Source organism: Saimiri boliviensis, chromosome 20 (genome assembly GCF_048565385.1).
Source record: "Saimiri boliviensis isolate mSaiBol1 chromosome 20, mSaiBol1.pri, whole genome shotgun sequence".
NCBI lineage: Eukaryota > Metazoa > Chordata > Mammalia > Primates > Cebidae > Saimiri > Saimiri boliviensis.
Window position 1 is genome coordinate 40240731 of NC_133468.1, and position 19293 is coordinate 40260023.

General features: G+C 46.8%; 1 protein-coding gene across 7 annotated transcripts in view; it reads right to left on the reverse strand.

The window, feature by feature from the left end:
• CALN1 (calneuron 1) overlaps window positions 1–19293 on the reverse strand; it is a 611938-nt gene that overhangs the window by 448996 nt on the left and 143649 nt on the right. For all 7 annotated transcript variants that reach the window (XM_074390736.1, XM_074390733.1, XM_074390735.1 and 4 more), the window contains one exon: window positions 7181–7305. In XM_074390736.1, coding sequence (XP_074246837.1) covers window positions 7181–7305 — 125 coding nt within the window. The remainder of the gene's footprint in view (window positions 1–7180; window positions 7306–19293) is intronic.

Here is a 19293-nt window from a genome sequence, read left to right on the forward strand (position 1 = left end):
TACTAGGTCTAAAACCCAAGAGGGAGGCAGGGCTAGAATATTTATCTTGAGGTCATCAGCATGTAGATGCCCTGGCAGATGGCAACAAAAACCAGTCCCAGGAGACAAGACTGTGTCTCGTATTTCTTTAACCTTTTTTAAAAATTGCAAATCTATACAGGTTTGGGAATGTGCGGTGAATATACAGCTTCCATTCTTTTTAAAAATTTTTCTTTTTGGTTTCTTTTTCCTGAGAGAGTGCCACGGCACCATCTTAGCTCACTGCGGCCTCGACTTCCTGGGCTCAAGCAATCCTCCCCGCTCAGCCTCGTGAGTAGTTAGGATTACAAGCATGAGCCACTGTGCCTGCCTTTTTTAAAAAAACAAGAAGATTTTTCAACAGGCAGGGGATGAGGGATGCACAATGCAAATGTGTATGACAAAATAAGAAGAAAACAAGAAGAAGAAGGACCCAGGTAATGACATGGGCGTCCAGGCAGTGACAGCTGTGAAAACAAAGGTATGGCCGACAGTGCCCGACGCTGCGCAAAGTCCTGAATAAACATGAAAAGTCATCTAGGCCAGGCACGGTGACTCACACCTGTAATCCCAGCACTTTGGAGGCAGAGATGGGTGGATCACCTGAGGTCAGGGGTTCGAGACCAGCCTGGCCAACATGGTGAAACCCTGTCTCTACTGAAAATACAAAACGTAGCTTGGAGTGATGGCAGGTGCCTGTAATCCCAGCTACTTGGAGGCTGAGGCAGGAGAATTGCTTGAACTGGGGAGGCAGAGGTTGCAGTGAGCCGAGATCGCGCCACTGTATTTCAGCCTGAGTGACAGAGCAAGACTGTCTCAGAATAAGAAAAAAAAAAAAAGGCATCTAGCTGGAGGAGGCAGATAGAGCCCCTCGAGAGCAGTGAGCTGTGGTTCAGCAGTGCCTCTGGAATGGTCAGAGTAACACTGGTCAACTACTAAAATGGAACCCCGGGTTCAAAGGCTGGCAGTCTGGTATGTCTGTTCCCATACTCAAAATGCCCGCTACAAGGTACAGAAGAGCCTATCAGTAGAAGTATTAATTTTGATGCAGGGTGTGCTGGCTCACACCTGTAATCCCTGCACTTTGGGAGGCCGAGGCAGGCGGACCACCTGAGCTCAGGAGTTCAAGACAAGCCTGGTCAACATGGCAAAACCCCGTCTCTACTAAAAATACAAACATTAGCTGGGTGTGTTGGTGTATGCCTGTAGTCCCAGCTACGCGGGAGGCTAAAGCAGGAGAATCACTTGAACCCAGGAAGTGGAGGCTGCAGAGAACTGAGATCACACCACTGCACTCCAGCCTAGGCGACAGAGCCAGACTCCATCAAAAAAAAAGAAAAGAAAGAAAGAAAGAAAAAGAAATATTAATTTTGAGACGTGCACACATGTGAATTTTTGCTAATTGCCCCACCAATGAAATTGGAGAGACACAATTTCCACCCAGGCTGGGAGCCGCAGTGGCGCTGACGGAGGAAGACTGAGTCACCGCGGTACGCTGACAGCAGAGCACGAGGCAGCCGCTCCGCACTTCACAGCACCTGCTTTCCGAGCCCGGCCCCACCTCAGCAGCGCCCTTTCTTAGGCTCGTGTGGGGAACACAGCTGACTACAGCCATGGGTTGGTACGGTCCCATCCTGGGTTATTTGCACAGTGCAGGGGAAAGCCAGAATGTTCCTAGGATGAGTGTACAAGAATAGTTTGGGGATGGGAAGGAGAGGAGAGGGGCAGAACAGGCCACACGGAGGGAGAATTCGGAGCCAACAGCAGCAGGAGGGGCTGTCCAGACCCCACCTCGGCCGAGAGCCACTGGCTACGTGAATGTCTTCTGCAAACTGGAGACGGCGTGCGTATCAATCGCTCACCAGTCTAGGGATAAAAAAGGGATAGTATCTCAGGTTTGGGATAAAGTGAAGACGGCAAGATTCTTTTTTCTTTTTTCCCTAGAGACAGGGTCTTTCTTTGTCACCCAGGCTCAAGTGCAAATGCAGTGGTATAATCACAGCTCACAGCAGCCTCGAACTCCTGGGCTCAAGCAATCCTGCCACCTCTGCCTCCCAAGTGGCAGGGACTACAGGCATGCACCACCACGCCCAGCTAATTTTTTGTAGAGACAGGGTCTCCCTATGTTGCCCAGGCTGGTCTCGAACTCCTGGGCTCGAGTGATCTTCCCGCCGCAGCCTCCCAAAGTGCTGGGATTACAGGCGTGAGCCACTGCGCCTGGTCAAGGGTAGGTTCTTTTCAAACCCTGCTTACTAACAAATACTGAGTCTACAAAGAAACTTCGTAATGTTGAGTCATGAAGCATAATAGAATAAAAGCAATATAAATTATATTTTTTAAAATTTTCATGCCAAAGAAAGGTACCATCATCTGGAAGACTTGGAGAAGAAGATTTTTTTATGAATATATAGACCAGAAACAGAAAGAGATTTTCACAAACTGGAAAATAGCTAGTAGCTATTTCTTAATAGCTCCAAACTGCAAACAACCCAAATACCCACTGAGAATAAAATAGGAAAATAAATTAAGATATATTTATATACAATGGAACATTATATATTAAGGAAAATAGATGAACATCATATGGAGGTGAATTCAGTTTAATATTAAGATAGCATTTCAAGGCCAAGCACAGTGACTTATGACTGTAATCCCAGCACTTTGGGAGGCCAAAGCAGGCAGATCATTTGAGGTGAGAAGGTCGATACCAGCCTGGCTAACATGGTGAAACTTGTCTCTACTAAAAATACAAAAATTAGTCGGGCATGGTGGCACATGCTTGTAATCCCAGCTACTTGGTAGGCTGAGGCAGGAGAATAGCTTGAACTTGGGAGGTGGAGGTTACAGTGAGTAAAGATCACGCCACTGCACTCCAGCCTGGGTCACAGTGAGACACTGTCCCAAAAAAAAAAAAAGACAGCATCATGAGATTATTCAATAAATAGCATTGAGAAAACTATTTTTCAACAATCATAATGCATATATCTAATAAAATCCCATATATTGCACTCTAAAAATATAAGATATTGCTAATAAATCTCGTATATGCGTAAACTTCCCAGATAGATGTAAGCCCCTTGGAAACAGGCTATGAATATTATGATTTTCCTGTATTAGCTAGAAAGCATCTCCTCCTCTACCTACTAAACCTCCCTGTAATGACTGAATGAAAATGGATGGATGGATGGATGAATGAATGAATGATTGTCTCCATTCATCCACCTTTGCTGAGCTTGATTGGTTGGGTGATTCCCAACTTTAACCTGGTCATCCTGATACAGCTTTGCATTTTTCCCTCCTGAGCTTCTCTTTAAAAGAGAAGAGACAGGAACTGCCCAGAAGTGAACTGCAGGTAGAGATGACCTGCATGACACGTGGTCTCCTTGCTGCCCGTTTTCAGAGGATAACCACTCGTGAAGTGTGCACCACTGGCCCTTCCACCGAAGGACAGGGATTTGCCATCATTGGTGATAAACACGAACAGGTGGGAAACCTGTAGCCATTTACAAGCAGAAGGCTGCAGAGGCTGCAGGGTGGGAGGTGGAGGGCAGGTAAGGATGGTACCCAACTAATGACGATGCTCAAGGCAGCCAGACCACCAAGGATGCTGCAGCATCCATCAGCGTCCAACTCATCAACTCCCAGTGCAACACCGCCTGTCCTCTGAGGATAAATGGGTGGCCCCAACCAGCAGAGCTTTAGGGTCACCTTGACACGAAGCAGCCCGAGAGAACAGCAAGCCCACAGGGCCCTGGAAACTGGCTTCCCCGAGACCAAACCGCAGTCATTTGAGTGGATTCAAGCCAGTTGGTTTCCAGACCCTGCCTGCCTGCTCTAAACTCAGAACACATCTGCACCGTCAGGTCCGGAGCCCGAGATGCCTGTAATAAAGCAGGAGCAGTCATAACTCTAGTGTTCACCTTGGCAAAAACTAAGTAAATACGTAAAATGAATCTTCCGTCAGAAAATAAATGGCCCTTCCCCGGGCTGAGAGGCTGGATCACCCTCCGGAAGGACAGGCACAGCGTCTTCACCAGCCGGCCTTCGCTCAGTAAGCTACTGCCAGTGCTCGGAGGGCGCCTAGAATGACTCCCGCCAATCTGCATACTGAAAAAGCGCCTTTCCGTTTCTCTCAAGCTGCCTTTGCCTGGTTAAAATAGCAAGTTTTTGTGCTTTTTCTGTTTGTCCAAGAAAGTGGAGGGCATTTCAGAAGGGTGCCCAAGTAGGGAGAGGAGGGCTGAAACCCAGCCAGAGCCCTCTTGAAAAGCCACGCAACCCCACAGTGGACTGAGCAATTGCCTTAGCAGAGCTGGAATTTAACAGTGAAAACAAAAAGCCATTGCGCTGAGAAGCCACAGAGAAATCATCTCCTGATCACTCACGGCAAAGGTGGGAAGGAGGAAGCAGAACACAGAAAGCCGCAGACGATTTCCAAACTCCATTTGGTTAGTGACTTTTAACCTCTTAAAGAATTGCCCAGAACATACAGAGAGTGTTGCTCGGTTCTCACAGCCAGGGCCACTCAGCGGGTCCCTCCTGCTAACTGACAACTGAGCCTGGGGGATCTACTCAAACACAAGGAAACGTCCATCCCACGTGAACGCACCACCTGCCCTAATAATGTCCATTCAGCATGAAGACTCCCAGAGGTGGGAAAAGCCTGACCCTGGCTTCAGCTCCCAAACGTAGCTGCTGTGAGCTGAATGTCTGGGTGCTCCCAAAACGCCTCTGTGGAAACCTAATCACCAGTGCCATGTCATCAGGGAGTGAGGACTTCCAGGAGGTGATTAGGAAGGCAGAGCCCTCAGGAAGGGGATTAGTGTCTGCTATGGTCTGAACGCCCCTTCCAAACCTCACATGGACATTTGATTGGCATCATGACAGTGCTAGGAGGTGGGATGGTAAAGAGGTGATTATTTTATGAACGATCTGCCCTCATGAATGGATTAATGTCATTATCTCAGTGGGGAGTTCATTACCCAGAGAGTGGATTGTTATAAAAGTGAGTTTGGGCCGGGCACGATGGCTCATGCCTGTAATCTCAGCACTTCAGGAGGCTGAGGCGGGTGGATCACCTGAGGTCAGGAGTTCAAGACCAGCCTGGTCAGCATGGCAAAACCTCATCTCTACTAAAAGCAAAAAAAAAAATTAGCCGGGTGCGGTGATGCACACCTGTAATCCCAGCTACTCAGGAGGCTGAGGCAGGAGAAGCTTGAACCCGGGAGGTGGAGGTTGCGGTGAGCTGAGATCGTACCACTGCACTCCAGCCTGGTGACAGAGCAAGACTCCATCTCAAAAAAAAAAAAAAAAAGTGCGTTTGGCTCTCTCTGGCTCTCGATTTTACCCTCTCATCTCCCCCTTCTGTCACGGAATGAAACAGCATGAAGGCCCTCACTGTGTATCAGTGCCATGCACCTGGACTTCCCGGTCTTCAGAACCATCAGCCAGAAGTACTTCTTCTCTGTATAAACCGCTCAGTCTGTACTACGTTGTTGTAGCAACACAAAGCACGCTAACACCGTGCCTTTACAGACTCAAGTCCCAAAAAGAACTTATTCACCCCTCCACCACATGAGGACACAGCAAGAAGGTGAAATCTATGAATCAGAAAGTGGCCCTCCGCAGACATCACGTCTCCTGGCACCTTGATCTTACCCATCCGAGCCTCCCGAACTGCGAGAAACAAATGTCTGCTCTTCCGGACCCACGTGGTCTACGGTGTTTGCTACAGCGGCATGAACAGACCAAGGCACCACCCGAGTGCAGCCTCAGCCTGATTCGTGGTCGCCAGCGTGGGCTCACTTTGGAGAGGTGCTCCATGTCCTGCTTCTGAGTCCTACACCAGCACACCTTTCGCTCAACCCAAGACCAGAAGACACGAGGGTCCCTGCTGTCCTCTCAGGCCACCGGTCTTTGTCCAGATCACAGTGAGCAGGTGCGAGCCCTAGATATCTTAACTCGGCACCCACCACCCGCACTTCCTCAAACGTCCCCCAGACTCTGCTTGGACCCAGCCCACCAGGGCCACGCCCTCTGTTACCCTCTTCCTTCATGTAAACAAGCAAGCATTTAAATAAGCCACAGGCAGAACGGACAGGAGGAGGAGAGGCCACTCCGGGCCTGCCCTCTTCCCCTCCCTCACCGCCTGCCTGCTGTAAAGCGAGTTTGGCTTCGCTAGCTCAGAGCCGAACGGCCTCCACCCTCTTGTTGGGGAAAATGAGGCTCCCTAATATGCACCTACAAAGCACACTGATTTGAACCATGACACCTGAAAGCAAATACGTGGGCCACCTGGGGCACCTTTGACTTCTTGAGAAAGTAAATCTACACTTTGTGCTTTAAAATGATATTATTAGAAGCCACGAAACATTCAGAAGCACCAGGGAAACCGGATTCTGGTCTGACCTCAGCAGAGGCCCAAGTAAAAATGCATCAGGCTCAATCAACCTGATTCTCTATTCCAGGAAAAAAACCAACAACAAACAAACTTGTTTTTCCTATTCTTAATTTCTTTTTCAGCTAGAGGATTGGCTTATGCAAGCTACAGCGAGACACTGTCCCAGGATGAAGTTAGTCATCGTGTTCCCAGGCTTATGTCCGTCCCTCACCCCTGCCTTGAACACCCAGGACTGTGCCATGTTGTGAAGGAACAGAGGCAATTAAAATAATTGCTATCCACTGCCACCTCGATGGAGCTTCCAGATGATTCTGATCTGGGCAGGATTCAAAGCACCATGGCCAGAAGTCAAGCAACAGCCATTAACAGGGTCTAAGCCTCCCCTGCAGATGGACCCCACTGTCAGCACCAGCACAGAAACCAGACAATCCCACCGGTGATAAAGACTGGAAATTGGAAAACACGTTTTAAGAGAGGTGAAGGCTCCCCTCGAGTCAATATCCAAGGAAACCAAAATATCCACCACAGACTGTTCAGGCTGACAGGTCTGTCCTGCACACACACACACACACACACACACACACACACACACACAAAAGTGACCTGAGCAAAAGTTTGTCTGAACTCTTTGCTATCACGTCATGATCACATTTGGCCACGCCTGCCAAGGCGTGGGCAGAGCCCAGGTTTCAACTCAGTTTCACAGCAGCCACGAACGCCGGCCTGGGTTGGGACACAGCCCCCCGGACAGGGTGGCCTCCTTACCATCCAGCTCCTCCACGGAGATGTTGGCCAGCTGCTCGCTGTCGCTGCCCGCAGAGAGCGACCGGTTGAGGTAATTCCCCTTGTACAACAAGCCAGCAGTCACATGATGGAACGGCATCTTTTCCCTGCCCGAGAGACAACAGGGGAGGGAAACAAAGACATCATCATTCATTCTTCCTTTCCTTTCTGAAAGGGCCGTCTGGTTTTCAGACGGCCAGTGTCATTTTAAAAATAACGGTGACATTTCTAGAGGGAAAGTCAGGGTGTTTCCGGGGTCCCAACGACCTGAGCCATTTCCAAAGGAACTCAGCTTCTTCCCATTCCTTCACTGTCCATCTTACTTCATTCTCCCCATTTAATTACGAATTTGAACCATGCTGTCCTCGTTAATCATGGCACACCACATCCCCAGCAAACTAGATGCAAATGGCAATATCCTTGGCTCCTTTTCTGGGCCTGCTAAATTCTCACTTGATGCTTGTAAGGAAGGACGGAGAACCCCAGAGGTGTCGGGATGCCCAGGGACTAGATGTCCTGGCTGTGGTCAAGCAGAGATCCAGGTGCCTCATTTCTCCCAGATAATACGGGCGTCGCACTCACACCGCACTTAAAACGGGTAGAAAACGCCCAAGCTCTGAGCACAGGCGGCGGTGTGCATCTCAGACGCAGCTCTCCGAGCCCGGCCGAGACGCAGGTGCAGCTGACGTGGGTGGTGAGCGAGCACACGCCCTCCGAAACGCTCATCACACCTGCCCCGCTGGTAAGGGGAGTGCCGCCTTCAGGTGCCCCCCAGTGAGGCTGCTTCCAGCACCCTCGACGCTGAAGCATCCTTTCAGACCAACAGAACCAAGCTCCTGCACCCAGACGGTCACCGATGGGGCTGAGAAGTTGCCACTAACGCGAGGCTGACTGGCTCCAGGCTAAGGACGAAGCGATGTGAGATGAAAGGACAGCAGAGACCATGCAGGGCAGTGAAGAACAGGCAGAGACAAGGAGGGGGCAGTGAGCAAGACCACCCTCTCCAAAGCGGGGAGACACGGCCCCTGGCCCAGCTCGCCCAGTGAAGCTCTCTGTGACTTTGAACAAGACGCCGAGCACGTCACGTTCTGCCTCCTCATCTAGCAAAGGGACTAAGAGGATGGATAAACCTCTGAGCAGAATGAGGGCCAACAGGCAGGAAGCACAGGGAGCCCATCGCAAAGAGTGGGGGGAGAACACTTCGTGCCGGAGCTCCGGGAAGGCGACCCGGGCAGCGGCTGCCCTGCGAAAGGCCTGGGACTTACAAGGTTTCGCCGCGAGCACAAAGCCACTTAGTGCCGGAAGCTGTTCTAGAACGCGAGCCTCCTACATGCTGTTTCCATTAAGCAGCCGCAGCCAAGCACCAGACATTTCCACCCGGATGTCAAACCCTCATTTCAAACTCAAAATGTCTAAAAATGAATTCATTATCTTCCTACAAAGTAGGCTACACTTCCTGCTTTCTCTATTTCTATCAAAGGTGCTTTTCGCTCGTCACAACAACTGGGACAACTCTCCCAAATGCTCAGGACCCCAAAAAGTAAAACGGACACATGGCTGAGACGAGAGCCAACCGTCAGCTTGCAACACCCAGCCCCCCGCCCTTCACTCTCTCCATGGCTAACAACGCACACACCCACAGGACAACGAGGGATGCAGGCTGCTAATTACAAAGGGTACGTGCAGTTGCCAATTATAAGGGGTAATCTTCAGCTAGTTACAGGTCAGATGTTCCCAAATCTATCCTTACATTTAAATAGAATACAAGAATCTTTCTCTAGAAGAATACTTCAGTGACCACCTCCTTTTTTCTCCAAGTTAATTGTCAGACCCAAAAGCTTTAAAAGGGAAAATCGCGTGTATGAATATTCGCTACTCTATCTTTTCCTTAAAGACAGTCCTGATTCCTTGGGGCTGTGTGTCCTGGTCATTTGAGCACGGACTGATACCCACTGCCATAATGTGAATGACTCCCCCAAATTTTGTGTGTTGGAAACTTAATCCCCAATGTCACAGTGTTGAGAGGTGGGACCTTTAAGAAGTGACTAGGTCATGAGGACAGAATGTATGCTGTTACTGCAGCGTAGCACCTATCACGGGAGTGAGAGCCTGATAAAAGGATGAATTGAGCCGTAAGTGGTGGCTCACGCCTGTAATCCCAGCACTTTTGGAGGCTAAGGCAGGTGCATTACCTGAGGCAGGAGTTCAAGACCAGCCTGGCCAACGTGGTGAAACCGCATCTCTACTAAAAACACAAAAAAATAGCCAGGCGTGGTAGTACACGCCTATAATCCCAGCTACTCCGGGAAACTGAGGCAGGAGAGTTGCTTGAACCCAGGAGGCAGAGGGTGCAGTGAGCTGAACCACTCCTCACACCATTGCTCTCCAGCCTTGGCAACAAGAGCATCTCAACAACAGAGAGGATGCGTTCCGCCCCTTCCCCTTCTCTGTCTCTTTTATTCTAACACTCATGCTCTGTTCCTCTTCTGCTACAGGATAACACAGCAAGAAGGCCCCTGAAAGATAAAGTACCCTTGCCCTTGGACTTGCCAGCCTACAGAACTGGAAGAAAGAAATCCTTGCTTTTTATAAACAACCCAGTCTCAGGTATTCCGTTACAGCAGCACAAAACAGACTGAGACGTCTATGGTCCAGAAAAGGAGGTGTCAACCCTGAGTAACACCATGTGTGCTTCACCCACCCGTCCCACACCCAGCGAGCTTCACCAGCTGTGATCTTAACTGACGTTTTTCGTCAACAGGAGAAGACACCTGCCCTGGTCTTATCTCATCTGCTAGATAAGCCTCACTAGATGAGTCTCACCTGCTGTTATCTTAACCAATGTTTAAGTCTTCATCAGTATGGGAAGACACCTGCTCTGTTCTTATCTAATCTGCTACCTGGAGCAAGACCCACTGAGGTCAGTACAGAAAGCATTCCTTCCACTCCACCATGCACCACTCCACAGTTTCTCAGCGTTTTGTAAATCCCTTCCTCTTGTCACCTTCTACCTGGTTGTCTGCAGCTCTGGATTCACTACACAAAATTTTACAGTCATAATAAGGATATTATACTCAAGCAAGCACACCCAACCCACGCCCCAGTTCAGCCACAGAATAAATGTTGAGTACTTTGCAGAGAAAACTGGTCACAACTGAATCCCACTTGATATACCAACATAATTTGCTTCTGAAAAAAGGCAGCTTACAAAATTAGGTACACATTCAGTTCATTTAGTCTCTGGCATCCAAAAAGCTCAAAGTCTCGTGGGAAAGAAAACACGTGCAATTGAACCATCCATATAGATACATAAAGTCGTGTTCAAGAAAGGAAACAACATTATCCTAAGTAAGCTAAAAACAGCTGCTGCAATTAGGGACTAAATTTCACTCCAAGCTGCCTAGGGAAACCCAAGCTTCGAGATTCTCTCCTCAGCTAAGGGAAGGGAAACATACAAGTTCATAGCAAAGACAAACCTCCTCCCGGAACTAAAACGGAAAGACGGGTCCTACTATAGAGGGCAACCAACAAAAATAAATAAATATTTTCAATGGCAGTTTCACTCATGGTGAGATATTTAAGAGACTGTCATGAAAAGACTCTTTCTGTATTTTACATAAGGCAGTGAAATGGTCTGAATAAAAGTGTCCCCCAGTGATCCATACACTGGGACCTAAGACTGTAGTGTGGCAGTATTAAGAGAGGGGTCGCTCTCCTCCCTCGTGGATGGGATTAACACCCTTATGAAAGGGCTGGAAGGAACTGCCCAAGGCCTTTCGTGTCTCTGCCTCCCGCCGTGGCAAACTGCAGCAACAACACAGCACCTTGGAAGCAGAGGGCAGCCCTCCCAGACACAAAACTGATAGGTGTCTTGATCTTGGACTTCCCAACCTCTAGAACTGTACCCAGTGAATTTCTGTTGCTTGCAAATTAGCCAGTCTAAGGAACGAAGATGGGCGGAGTGGTTTCATGGCTAAGAATTGGCTGGGTGCGGTGGTTCACTCCTGTAATACCAGCACTTTGGGAGGCTGAGGCAGGTGGATCACCTGAGGTCAGGAGTTTGAGACCACCCTGGCCAACATAGTAAAACACAGTTTCTACTCAAAATACAAAAATTAGCCAGGTATGGTGGTGGGTGCCTGTCATCCCAGCTACTTGGAAGGCTGAGGCAAGACAATTGCTTGACCATGGGAGGCAGAGGTTGCAGTGAGCCACGGTCCTGACACTGCACTGCAGCCTGGGTGACACAGGGAGACTCTGTCTCAAAAATAAATAAATAAATAAAAATAAAATAAATTTTAAAAGAACCAGCACTTTCTAGTCAAAAATAGCATTAGATTGGAATCCTACCTCTGCCCATATTAGCCAGCTAAGTAAGTCACTTAACCTCTGCAAGCCTGTCTCCTCTTCTGTAAAACTGGGGGTTTAATATATACCGAATAGAATAGTACTGTTGCAAATATTAAATAAGTTAAAGGGCCAGGCAGGCTGGCTCACATCTGTAATCACAGCACTTTGGGAGGCCAAGGCAGGAGGATCACTTGATGTCAGGAATTCCAGACCAGCCTGGGCAACAGAGCAAGACCCTGTCTCTACAAAGACAAAAAAAAATTAATTAGCTGGGCATGGTGGCACACACATGTAGTCATAGCTACTTGGGATACTGAAGTGGGAGCATCACTTGAGCACAGTAACTTGAGACTTCAGTGAGTTATTTTCATGCCACTGCTCTCCAGCCTGAGTGACAGAGCAAGACTCTGACTCTAAAAAGATCAGATCTGGAAAGCATCGTACTTAGCAGCAGGCATCTGCTCAATGCGTATCACCAGTCATCATTGGCTGAGGGCTATATGAAGCCGATGCAGGGGCTACAAGAAGTCGTGGATGAATCCGACTGGCGCCTGGGTTACATGCTGCGTTACAAAGGAAGGTCGGTAAGACCTGACAAAGGGCAAGCCTCCGGGAGAGGCTGGCTGGCGTGTAAACCACCGTGCCAAGGGGTCTGGTGTGAGCAGCAAAACACCAGTGGGTTCCAGTGCTGAATGGTGTCAGCAAGCTCTGGCTATGTCAGGCAGAGGGGGTTACTTGAATGGGAAGTGTCAGAGCTGAAGAAGAATCCATTTCCTGGGTGCAGGAGGCTGGCTAAATGGTCATATCAAAGAAAAGATACTGAGAGCTTAAAACCGAAAGGGATGGTTCCCGTCAATTGGGTCAAGGAACTGGTACATTTCTTAACAGAGTAATATACTGAAGAGGCTCTCTATGGTGGCTAACACCTGTAATCTCAGCATTTTGGGAGGCTGATGCTGGAAGATCACTTGAGGCTACAAGTTAAAGACCAGTCCGGGCAACATGGTGAGGCTGTGTCTCTAAAGAAAAATTCTAAAAACTAGTCAGGCGTGGTGGTGCACGCCTGTAGTCCCTGCTACTGAGGGGGCTGAGGGAGGAGGATCACTTGAGCCCAGAAATTGGAGGCTGCAATGAACTATGATCTTGCCACTGCCCTCCAGCCTGGGCAACAGAGGGAGATCTTGTCTCTAAAAAAATTAATTTAATAAACTGAAGAGCCTCATTTACTGTAACTTGAAATGATGCCCTTTTGTGATGGTCAATTTACGTGTCAACTTGACTGGGCCACGGGGTGCCCAGATATTTGGTTGAACGTGATTCTGGATGTGCCTGTGAGTGTGCTGCTGGATGACATTAGCTTTTTAATTGGTAGCTGGAGTAAAGCAGGTTCTCCTCCCCAGGGTGGGTGGGTCTCATCCAATAATGAACAGAATGAATAAGTCTACATGGAATGAACATGCAGAGTAAGAAAGAATTCATTCTTTAAACTGTCTCCACGCTGGGACACGAGTCTTACCCCACATTTTTAGTAGAGATGGGGTTTTACCATGTTGGCCAGGATGATCTCGATCTCTTGACCTCATGATCCGCCCGCCCAGGCCTCCCAAAGTCCTGGGATGACAGCGTGAGCCACTGTGCCTGGCACTTACACTATTTTTTAAAGTATCAGTCTACAAAAGACTGAAACTAAAAAAGAAGGAAAAAATTAAAACTGGTCCTTCCTCACAAATAGCCTGAGAAGCACAGCTCTAAAGTATTTAATTTATGTTGTATAGATTTGTGGTAATGAACCAGAGAGAGAGGAAGAAAAACATTTGGAGAAATGCATCTTAACTTGTCCCTGAAACTTTTTCAAAGAGCTTAAGACTTCTTAAAAGTCTTAGATGGACTTCTGAAAGAACTTGAAAGACTGCAATTGATTCTTGAGCTCTCTGTAGAGTGCTGGAGAAGTACATGGCATCTCTCGCAGACCTGACAGCAATCCGTGTCCTCCAATTACTAGACATTCAAGGGACAATATTGATCTTGCATGCTAAAAGTTACAGAGCCTAGCCGGCCCTGATACTTTGCCAAATTCCTATAAAAACAATCACGAAGGCACACCCAAAAAATGATATTCTCAGCAACACCAGTGCCAGGGTATGGAAGAAGCTTTCGTAAAATCAGTACAGTTAGGATTACAATAACCAATCATCAGTGGTGCAGCCTTGAAGTCAGAGACAGAATAAAAGAGTCAGATAGTAAAGAGATAAGAAGAGATTTTTATCTACCCAAATTCTCTTCTATTTCAGGGACTTAGGGACAGCAACCATACCAGCAGGCAACCACCCTTCTGACTGTGTTGGAACTGCTTTATTAAAGCAGCCAAGGTCAAACCCACCACCGTCCCTCCCACCACCGTGAAGCAGCAGCTTTCTTCCTCTAGCTACTCACGGATCATAACTCCCAGTATGCAAGGTGGCTAGGAATGGAAGGCCTGAGACCCGGAACCTGCACATAAAGATGAGAAATTACCTGCAAGTCACAGGTGTCGGCTGGAGGGACCCAGGAGTAACAACCTGGGAAGATTATGATTTTTCATGCATTGCTTCTGATTAAGGAAAAACTGCAGAAGGCCTCAAATAACCCAGAAATATATATATATCTCCTCCTCTCAGTCCAAGAGCTACATGGTGGGGACAAGAAGATCTCATCTTACTCCAGCAAAGATGCTCTCAACAAAGGCCAGCTAGACACTGGACATTTGGCTAAGCGCTTATAAAACAGTTTTGTTCCCTTGTTAAAAATCCTGCAGGGGCATGCCAGTTGGCAAACACTGGGTTTGGAGAGATTTCCAATCAGACAAGAATGAGTAAGCAAAAACACTAATGTAAGGGTATGTGTAAAAGTCCTGCATCATTAGAGAAGGAAGAACTTTCAAGTAGATCAAAACGCTACTGCTAACAATGTCATAATACAAGACAGGACAATTTTACAGACTTCTGTCTTATGCCCTGAAGTTATCAGCAAGGTGTCTATGAAATAGGAATGCAAACTCATAAAGAAATATCAGCGTGAGAAGAAAAGATATAAAGACAAAAAGAAAAGGCTGAGAAGTAAGCAGGTTTGGAAAAGGCGCAGGCATCTGCAAACAAAGGAGAAATCCAACAACAGCAGCAGAATGAAAATCTGCATTAATGGAATAAAGAATATTTCAAAGAAAGAAATTTTAGCAAATGACATAATGCACCCATGTGCCCACCACCCCAGATTTCGCGATGTTTTGCCTTCTTTGCTCATATTTTTTTTTTTAAAGAAATAACATGTTACACTGAAACCCTCGCCACCTGCTCTATTCCTCCACTTCCCTCCCTCCACAGCAACAACTCCGTTCTGGAGGTGGAACATAGCTTTCCTGTCCCTGCTTCTAAATTTGTCCACATTTTGATGTAACTATATAGAAAATATTGTAGTATTGCTGTGTCTATCTTTAAATTGACATAAATGGTATCACACCACCCATATGCTTTTGCAACCTGCATGGTTCACTCTGTGTTGCATCTCTGGGATCCGTCTAAATCCACACACATACACCTGGTTAATTAATTTTTAGCTGCTCAACCGTTTCCACTGTATGAATACCCAGTGGTATAAATTACACAACTGATGGAAAAGTCTGCTGCAGTGAATACCCCCATGTGTGTCTGTTTGTATATATTTGCAGGAATTTCTCTGAACTGCATACCTGGGTAAAATATTGCCTGGCTGTTGAGTATGCAAATCTTTACCTTTATTGGATTTAGTGAAATTGCACTCCAAAGTAGGTTAGTTACTTATTGACACATAACCGTGAATTATACCCCTGAATTCTATGGCTTAAAATAACAAATATTTATTATCTCACAGGTTCTGTGGGTCAGAATCAGGAGCTGCTTAGCTGCGTGGCTCTTGCTCAGAAGTCTCCTTTGATTTCAGTCAAGACATTGACTGGGACCACCATCATCAGAAGGCCTGACCGGGGCTGGAGGATCCACTTCTGAGATGACACACTCACACGGCTGTTCACAAAAGGTCTCACTTTCTTGGGGGCCTTTCCATGGGACTTCTCCAGTGTCCTTATGACATGGGAGTTGGGTCACCCCAAGCAAGTGATCCAAGAGACAGCGCAGGAGCTCTGATGACTTGGTCTTGGAAATCACACACCATCACTTCTGCCACACTGTACTCACTAGAACTGAGTCACCAAACACAGCCCACACTTAGCGGCGAGGGAATTAGGCTCCACCTTTTGAAAAATGGAGAATCAAATAATTTTTAGACATATTTTAAAACCACCTTAGTGACTGTGACAATTTACAGATCCACCATTAGTCCAGGAGTGTGTCTGTTTCCCCAACAGCCTTGCCAAAACGTGGTATTAACAGACTGTTTCATTTTCAATTGGATTTCCTTGACTGCTAGCTTAAGTACCTTTTTACATGGCTTTTGGTCATTCAATTTCTTCTGCTATGAGTGGGCTTTTCACCTTTAACTATTGGGTTGCTTATAATTTTTGCATTGCTTTGTTCTTCTGTATTATTGTCCAGTGTCTAATTTCAATCTTATTTTTAACCCCCTTTCCCCCAAAAGTACTCAGCATTACAACCGATGCTTATCTAAACTTTTCCACAAGTTTGCCGATTTTCTGGTAGTCATTGCTTCTTGCAGGCTATTCTTCTGTTCCAGGTTCCGTTTCTTTTTCAGTGAAGAAAAGTGTAAATGCAAACAACGGGCTGTAAATAGCAAGCTTTCTGAGTCCTTGTCTTAAAAAGTCTTTATTTCAACTTCATTTGAATTATGAAGGTTAACCTAGTAGAGAATTACAAATTAATGATTGCCTTAGCATTCAGAAAATGTTTTGTTGCTGATAAGAAATCTATAGGTCTACTTGCTGTTAACCTGCTCATAGTCATTCTGGACAATTCTAAGTCATCCCATCTTCAGACAGAGGTGCTCCCCAAATCTCTTTATTCTTTTGCAAGCTCTTATTAGATGTACGTTGGACCTCTTTGTTCAAGCTGGATTCACTTGATTGGTTCCCCCAAAACCTATTCATAGTTCATCTGACTGAGGAAGCTGGGAAGCTAATAACTATCTTCCAGACTCTCTTGCTACTAGGATTTGTGATGGAAATTAGTTCCAGTAGTCAAAAGCTCTTAGGTGGAGTGCTATGCTGGTAAATGTTTAGCACTGGGTCTCAAAAAGAAACACCTTTGATTTGTGGCATTTTCCATTTTCATGATGTAAACATTCCCACCAGGGCCAATTCCAGGCTGCCCACATGATGCCACTAAACATGAATTTGGAAAGAGCAGGGCGGCAGTGCACCGGCACGCTGCCATGGAGTCTCTCTAATCTAGACTCGACGGAATCACAGATCGTGGTAAAACGTAGCAGAATGATTAGGAAGTGATGAGTTTTGAACACTGATTACCTTGATTTTTGATATAATGTATTTCATTGTAAGCTTATATTCCATTTTTAAGAATGAATGCCTAGACTGAGTGTGGTGGCTCACACCTGTAATCCCAGCACTTTGGGATGCCAAGGTGGGAGCCAGGAGTTCGAGACCAGCCTGGGCAACACGGCAAGACCTCATCTCTACAAAAAAAAATAAAACAATTAGCTAGGCATAGTGGTATGTGCCTGTAGTCCTGGGTACTCCGGGGGCTGAGGTGGAAGGAACGCTTGAGCCCAGAAGCTCAAGGCTGCAGTATGATGACACCCCTGCACCCCAGCCTGAGTAACAAAGCGAGACCCTGTCTCCAAAAAAAAAAAAAAAAAAAAAAAAAAAAAAAAAAAAAAAGATGCATTTAACAATCACCTCACAAAATGCCTTAAAATTTAAAAGTGGGCTCTCACAAGCCAGGATGAGCTGGTGCCAGCGTGTCACTGGCTGTGTTCCTGCCATGCTTTCACTGTTTCTACAGAAGAGAAGACACGAAAACACGACATTTTCCTGCAGTGCAGCAACATTCCATTGTTTACTCTCCAGTTTCCTGGCTGTGACAGGGCAGCTGTGGTGGTGGCAGCAACAGCTTCTGAATCCCCAGATCACAGCTCTAGGGGACCATGCTCCAGATTCTGGGAAGTCAAGGGAATGCTGCAGGAACAACACACCACAGTGGCAGCCACTCTCCTGGGGAGTTGACTTTGAATTATTCTGGAAATCATTCTGGACCACCACCTAAAATCCACTCCTTCAACTCTTGAACAGTCATTCAAGCATCAAATCCCTTATATTAAATCCCTTCCTGCTTAAAATACCCAGAGGGGTTACTGGTTCTTGAACTAAATCTTGATGGATATGTTATAGTATTTTCCGTGTTCCTTAAACTCTTTTTAATTGCTCACATTTTTACCTTGCTGTGTAGCTTAGAAGTAATCTCCTCAAATTATTTGCAAATTTACAATTTCTTTTTTCAGTGTTGACTGAATTTGGGTTGAACCCATCTACTGAATTTTTCATTTAAATGACTATAGTTTCCATTTCCAGCAGTTTACTTTGGTCCTTTTATAAACACACCTCTTATTTTTCACTGAGTATAAATCTTTCATTATGATTCTTATACTTTCTTTTACCTTTTAAACATTTTTTTTTTGAGAGAGAGAGAGAGAGAGAGTCACTTTGTCACCCAGGCTGGAGTGCAGTGGTGCAATCTGGGCTCACCGCAACCTCTGTCTCCCAAGTTCAAGAAGTTCTCCTGCCTCAGCCTCTTGAGTAGCTGGGATTACAGGTATGCACCACGACACCTGGCTAATTTTTGTGTTTTTAGTAGAGACAGGATTTCACCATGTTGGCCAGGCTGGTCTCAAACTCCTGACCTCAAGTGATCTGCCCTCCTTAGCATCCCAAAGTGCTGGGATTACAGGTGTGAGCCACCACGCCCAGCCCTCTTAACCATTTCTGACTGATTTCATATTTTTCTTCAGAACGTCATTCTGTTATCTCCATTTCTGAAGGCACTAATTCTCTTTTTGTATCGCTCTGATCTTCCTAGGAGCAAGCTGTTTTCCAGTGTGGCCTGTCATTTGTCGAGGGGAGGAACCCCACCCAGCAGGCTTTGCAGTAAGTGATGCTTTTCCCTTCGGACGTCCGAGTTCACAGAGATCCCACCCATCACCCACGGCGTCTCACCAGTTGAGAACCAGTCATCACATTAATTCCTTAACTTAGAAGCCTGCACCACACAGGCCGTGTCCATTTGGACTGCGCATCCCCTGGAACGCTGGCTTAGAGTTTAGATTTGTTACTGTAGCCTCTCTCTTTTGCAGCCATTGCTCTGGGAAGAAATAAGCATCACTACTACTTTGCGAGGCCAGCGGTGAGGCTGAGTCTAGTTCCCACTTACAGGAGGGGGGTGTCTTTGTCTATTCAAGTCGCTATTAGGTTGTGCAGGAGTCATTGCAGTTATTGCCATTACTCTTGCACGAACCAGTACTTTTAATGGCAAAAAAACGGCAATTACACTTACACCGACCTAATATAACAGAATATGTGGCCTAAACAACAAACATTTATTTCTCATGGTTCTCAAGCCTGGAAGGCCAAAGTCAGGCTGCCAGCTTGATTGAATTCTTGACGGAGACCCTCTTCCTGGTCTACAGGTGGCCTTCTCATTGTGTCCCCATAAGGTGGACAGCAAAGAGAGCTCTGGTCTCTTCGTTCCCTTATAAGGGGACGTTCATGAGGATTCCACTTCATTAGCAGATGAGGCCTGCTAATT